The 5,875-nt window shown below is 75.0% G+C and overlaps 1 protein-coding gene across 1 annotated transcript; it reads left to right on the top strand.

Moving 5' to 3' along the window:
* Positions 1-3,069: 3,069 nt before the first annotated feature.
* AURANDRAFT_2904 (hypothetical protein) lies at positions 3,070-3,912 on the top strand (the record flags this gene model as incomplete). Its single annotated transcript, XM_009034575.1, has 1 exon — positions 3,070-3,912. A coding segment is annotated over one exon (843 nt), but the record flags the coding sequence as incomplete, so codon positions are not given.
* Between the last annotated feature and the right edge of the window lie 1,963 nt (positions 3,913-5,875).

Genomic DNA, 5,875 nt, shown 5'->3' on the forward strand with positions numbered 1-5,875 from the left:
CTGACCTGGTGCGCCGTGGAGCCCCGGGCGCTCCGCGAGCTCGCCAAGGCGCGGAGCCTCGCGTCGCTGGACCTGTCGGGGACGCTCGACGCGGCCTGCGACGGCGCGACGCGGCTCCGCTACGCGGGCGACCTGGGGTCGCTGCTGAACCACGGCCACGCGCTCACGTCGCTGTCCCTGCGCCACTGCCCGCTGGGCGTCGACGGCGCCCAGGCCGTCGCGACGGCGTTGAAGAACAACCGGACGCTGCTGGACCTGGACCTCGCGGACGCGGGTTTGGGCGACGACGCGATCGCGCGGCTGAGCGAGGGCCTCGCGCGGAACAAGACGCTCGGCGGGCTGGGCCTCGACGGGAACCGCTTCGAAACCTGCGCGTCGCTCGCGCGGAGCGGCAGCCTCGCGCGCCTCTCCCTGCGGCGCGTGCCGCGCTTCTCCGCGGCGTCCGCGCGCGCGCTCGGCGCGGCGCTCAAGGGCAACGGCGCGCTGCGGACGCTGCGGCTGAGCGCGTTCGCGACGCTCCACGTCCAGGACCTGCGGGGCGACGTCGGCGTCCGCGCGGAGCAGCGCCTCGCGCTCTGCGACAAGCAGCTGAGCAGCCAGGACTACGCCGTCGTGTCGCGCCTGCTCGAGGCGAACAAGAAGCTCACGGCGCTCGACGTGAGTGGCAACGACACGGGCGCGTCCTGGGCCGACGACGTGCGGTCGCTCTTCGACGACGCGGCGGTGGTTCGAACGCTGCAGACCGTCAAGGTCCACGCGCACACGCTCGACGTCAAGAAGATCTGCGGCGGCGAGCACGTCGAGTACGCGCGCGCGGGCCTCGCGCGCATCGACGCGTTCGCCGTCGCGGCGCTGCTCCGGCACAACACGCACATCCGGGTCGTGGACCTGTGCCACAACGGCGTCCAGTCCGACGCCATCGTGGACCTCTGCGACGCGCTGCGCGGGAAGACGAGCCTGAGCTCGCTGCTGGTGGCGGGGAACAACTTCGCGCCGCGGAGGCACGCGCCGCTCTTCGCGCGGTCCGGCGACGACGGCGCCGCGGCGCCGCTCGACGCGTCCTCGCCGCTCTGCGCCGTGACATGCCTCATGGTCGTCGACTCCTGGGCCATCCTGAAGGAGGACACTACCTTCGCCGTGAAGAGCGCGCTCAAGGGGGCCCACACCTTCGAGGACAAGCAGATGCAGCTCCTCTGCGGCGTGCTCTGCACGCACGACCGGCTCCGATCCCTGGCGCTCAAGGGCGCGGAGCTCACGGAGGCCGGCGTGCGCGATTTGGTGGTGGCGCTGGGCCGGAACCGGACGCTGGAGACGCTGGACCTGCGGGAGTCGCTCGCGCCGCCCGCGTCGTCGGAGGCGCACGCGGAGAAGTCGTTTCCCGATCTGGACGACGGCGACCGCGTGGCGTTGAAGTGGCGGTCCCTGGACCGGACCTGGTACGCGCTGGCCCTGGATCTCGGCGCGGCGCTCGAGGGCCACGAGCGCATGGACGCCTGCCACATCTTCCCGCTCTGGACCGTCCGCAAGGAGGAGTTGGGGGGGAGGAGTAGCGCCTTGGCGAAGGCGCTCGCCGCGGACCGGCCGCCGATCCTGGTCAAGTACCTCAAGAGCAACTCCCACGTGCGCCTCGGCGCGCGGCCCCTGGAGCACGCGGGCACGGACACGATCGACGAGCCGCCGCTGTTGCCGCTGGAGGTCGCCGTCGCGTCGCGGCTGCTGCGCGCGAACCGGAGCTTGGTCGCGCTCGACGTGCGGGGCCTGGGGCCCAACGCCGACGTCTGGCTCGACGGCGGCGGCGAGAAGCGCGCGGGCGCCAACGACGTCCTATTCGACGTCGTCGAGAGCCACGCGGCCAAGCTCGAGACGTTCTCGCTCGTGTCGGGCGAGGCGTGGCGCGCGGCGAAGCTCCACACGGTCATCTCCGCGCCGAAGCTCCGCTACCTCGAGCTCCGCCACTGCGGCCTCACGGCCCAGGTCGCCCACATGCTCTTCACGTCCCTCAAGGTGCTGGAGACGTCGGGCAAGGCCGCGCCGCTCGAGGTCGTGTCGCTCGACGAGAACGATTTGGACGACTCGGTGCTGGCGTCGACGAAGCCGCCGGCCATCGGCGACATCGTCGACGTCGACATCGTCCCCGAGGAGCTCGACGCGCTGCGGGCCGCGCTGAAGTTGGATGTCGAGGCGCGCGTGGACGCCAAAGCTCCCCCCAAGCTCGCCGTCGACGTCGCGCTCGGCGAGTCCCAGTCCGCGGCGGCCTTCGAGGACGCCGTGCTCGACGCGCTCTGCGGCCCCGCGGCGGTCCACGGCCTGCCGCCGAACGTGCGCGTCTGGGTCGAGGACGACGTCATGACCGCGGTCGCGTCCGACCTCGGCTTCGAGAATTTGCGCGACGCGGAGGACGACCCGGCGTCGGGCCCCGCGAAGCACGCGCGCGGCGGCGGCCTCAAACGCCAGGAGTCGCGCAAGTGGCAGGGCGCGGCGCTGCCGACGACGCCCCAGCCCGACGACCGCGTCGCGCCGTCCGTCTGCGTCGCCGGGTTATTACTGACGTACGACCGCGGCGACGCGGGCGACCGCGCAGTTTTGGTAGCCCAGGGCCCCAAGGACGAGGCCGATGGCTTCGAGCGCGCCAAGGGGCTGGGGAGCGCCAAGGCCGAGGCCTGGACCGTGCCCCTGCGGCGCGGCCTCGCGCTCGCGGACCCGGCGGACGTGCTCCGGTGGGCGTCGGCGCGGCTCCGGGCGACGCACTTCGACTGCCGCGTCGTCGAGCGCGTCTTCGGCGACGAGGACCACGGCTTCCAATTGGTCGTCGTCGCGACGCCGCCCCATGACGACCCGGAGCGCGACGGCTGGGTTCGGGCCTGCGGCACCGCCATCGACGGCGCGCTCAGCGACGCGCCCTGGGCCGGCGGCGCGGCGGCCGGCGGCGAGCACGTCGACCGGCGGCGCTTCTCCGTGGCCTTCGCGTCCGGCGAGGCCGTCGGGCGCGAGGCGCGGTGGACCCTGGACCTGGCGCCCTGCCACCTGCCGGCGACGGAGCTCGTGGGCTTCGCGGCGCACGAGTTCTCCGAGGGCCACGGCGGCGAGGTCACGTCCGTCGCCGTGTCCGGCGACGGCAACTGGGTCGCGACGGGCTCCTGCGACAAGACCGCGCGCGTCTGGGACGCGGACTCGGGCGCCTGCCTCGCGACGCTCACGGGCCACGGCTCCTTCGTGCGCGGCGTCGCGTTCTCGCCCGACGGGACGCGCGTCGCGACCGCGTCGCAGGACCACACGGCCAAGGTCTGGGACGCGGCGACGGGGTCGTTGCTGCGCACGCTCGAGGGCCACGAGCTCAGCGTCAACGCCGTCGCCTTCTCGCCCGACGGCCACCGGCTCGCGACGGCGTCGCGCGACAAGACGGCCCTCGTCTGGGATTTACGGGACGACGCCGCGCCGCCGGTCGTCCTCGAGGGCCACGACTCGTGCGTCAACGGCTGCGCGTTCGCGCCCGACGGGTCGCGCGTGGCGACGGCGTCCAACGACAAGCGCTGCATCGTCTGGGACGCGGCCACGGGCGAGGAGCTCGAGAGCCTCGAGGGCCACGAGAACTGGGTCGAGGGCTGCGCGTTCTCGCCCGACGGCGCACGCGTCGCGACGGCGTCGCAGGACCACCACGCGCGGGTCTGGGAGGGCGGCGTCTGCGTGATGACCCTGGCGGGCCACGGCAAGCGCGTCAACGGCGTCGCCTTCGCCGGCGACGGGGCGACGCTCGTGACCGCGTCGGACGACGAGACCGCGAAGCGCTGGGACCTCGCGACGGGCGCGTGCCTCGAGACGATGCACCACCGGTCCGAGGTCAACGCCTGCGCCTTCGGGCGCGGCGGGACGCTCGTCGCGACGGCGTGCAACGACCGCACGGCCAAGCTCTGGGACGCCGCGACCGCGGCGCGGACGCGGACGCTCAACGGCTGCGTGCGGACCGCGGTCGCGGAGGACGCGTGCTTCTGCGTCGGCGACGTCGTCGACTGGGACGAGGGCCGCCTCGAGGGCCGCGTCGCCGGAAGACGGAGCGGCGGCGCGTACCGCGTCGCGCGCGGCGACGGCGAGGTCGACGTCGCGGGCGCCGCGCTGCGACTCGTCCGCGCGCGGCCCATCTCCTGCGAGCGCGTCGCGGGGCGCCTCGAGGAGGTCCTCGGCGACGCCTACGCCTGGCGCGTCGCCCGCGTCGACGGCGACGGCGCCGCGGCCGTCGCCGCGCTGCCCGTGGCCGTCGCGCGGCCGAGCCGCCGCGGGACCGTCGTCGGCGTCCGCGCGGGCAAGTTGCACGCGAAGCCCAAATTCGACGTGTCCTACGACGACGGCTCCTTCGAGGCCGCCGTCCCCGCGGCGCGCGTGCGCCTCGAGGACGACGCCGCCGAGGGCTCGCCGCGGCCCGGGCCCTTCGTGGCGCCGCGCGCCGCGGGCAAGGCCATGGCGGCCATCGGCGCGTGGCTCGGCGACTGCGCGACGGTCCGGGCGCTGAGTTTGCGAGATGTGAACCTGTGGACCGTGCGGGGCCCGCTCTGCGAGGGGTTGGCTAGGGCGCGACGGTTGGAGACGCTGGACATCGCGGGCAACCCCTGCTGCGACGAGCGGGTCGCGGGGCCCGGCTCCGCGGCCCTGCAGGCGCCGGCGCTCGCGGGCGCCGTCGCGGACAGCGCGCTGGCCCACCTGAGGCTGGGGGCGCGTTTGATCGACACCCGGTCCCTTCTGCGGGACGCGTCCATCGACCTGACGTCCGACGCGACGTGCTTCGCGCCGCTCGAGCGCGCGGGAGCGCGGGACAAGGGTGCGAACTTCCCAACGTCAAAGGCTCCGATCTCGGTCGATTTCCACTCGTTTCGGCTGATTCTTGGACGAGCGATCATCTCTCGGAACGGTCTCGAAGCATGGATGCGTTTTCTTGGAGCGCGCGCGCGCGAGACACTCACATTGAATCGACCTGCTCCCGCGCAGGTGCGCGGTCGTCGCGGCGCTCGCGTCGCGGAACGACGCGCTCGAGCGGCTGACGGCCCGGGGCTTGTTTCGCGACGACGGGGACACCTTCGCGGCGTTTCTGGGGCACCTGCGGCCCGCGCGGCGCCTGCGGCATCTGGACCTGTCGGGCAACGGGCTGGGCGTCGCGGGCGCAACGCGGCTGCGCGAGTGGCTCTTCGCGCGGCGGTTGCTCGCGGGGAGCCGCGCGCTCGAGAGCCTCGTGCTGCGCGACGACGACCTCGTGCCCCGCGCCGTCGAGCAGGTGCTGCTGGGCGGGCCGCGCGGCAAGCCGCCGCGGTCGCCGCGGCTCGACGCGTTCTCGCTGCCGGAGCCGCACCACCGGAGCCCGCGCGAGGCGTCGCTCCGCGGGTCGCTCCGCGAGGCGTCGCCCGCGGCCCCGGGGAGCCACCACGGGCCCCTGGCGCCGCCGCCGACGGACGCGCCGCGCAAGGCGACGGCGGACTGGCGGCGGAGGGTCGCGCAGCACGCGGCGAACGCGGAACGATGCCTCGGCGCGGTGCTCCAGGCGCCCGCGCGCCACGGGCCCGCCGTCGCCTGGCTCCGGGGCTTGGTCGAGGCCGCGGGCTTCCCCGCGGACCTAGACGACGGCGCCGTGCTCGACGCGGCGCGCGGCTGGCTCGCGGAGGAGCGGCGGCGCGGCGGCGCGGACGGGGCCGCGCGCGACCGCGGCGACGCCGCGGCCGCCGTCGCCCGGGCGGACCGCCAGTTTCAGCTCGCGGCTCAGCTCCGGGTCCACCCCTGCCGCGCGGTCTGGGCCGCCGTGTCGCGCGCGGGCGCGTTCGACGCCGCGACGCAGGCGCGGGTCTGCGCGCGCGTCGCGCAGCACCCCGCCGCGGCCGCGCGCGGCGCCTGGTAC

Source organism: Aureococcus anophagefferens (assembly GCF_000186865.1).
Source record: "Aureococcus anophagefferens unplaced genomic scaffold AURANscaffold_2, whole genome shotgun sequence".
Classification (NCBI taxonomy): Eukaryota; class Pelagophyceae; order Pelagomonadales; family Pelagomonadaceae; genus Aureococcus; species Aureococcus anophagefferens.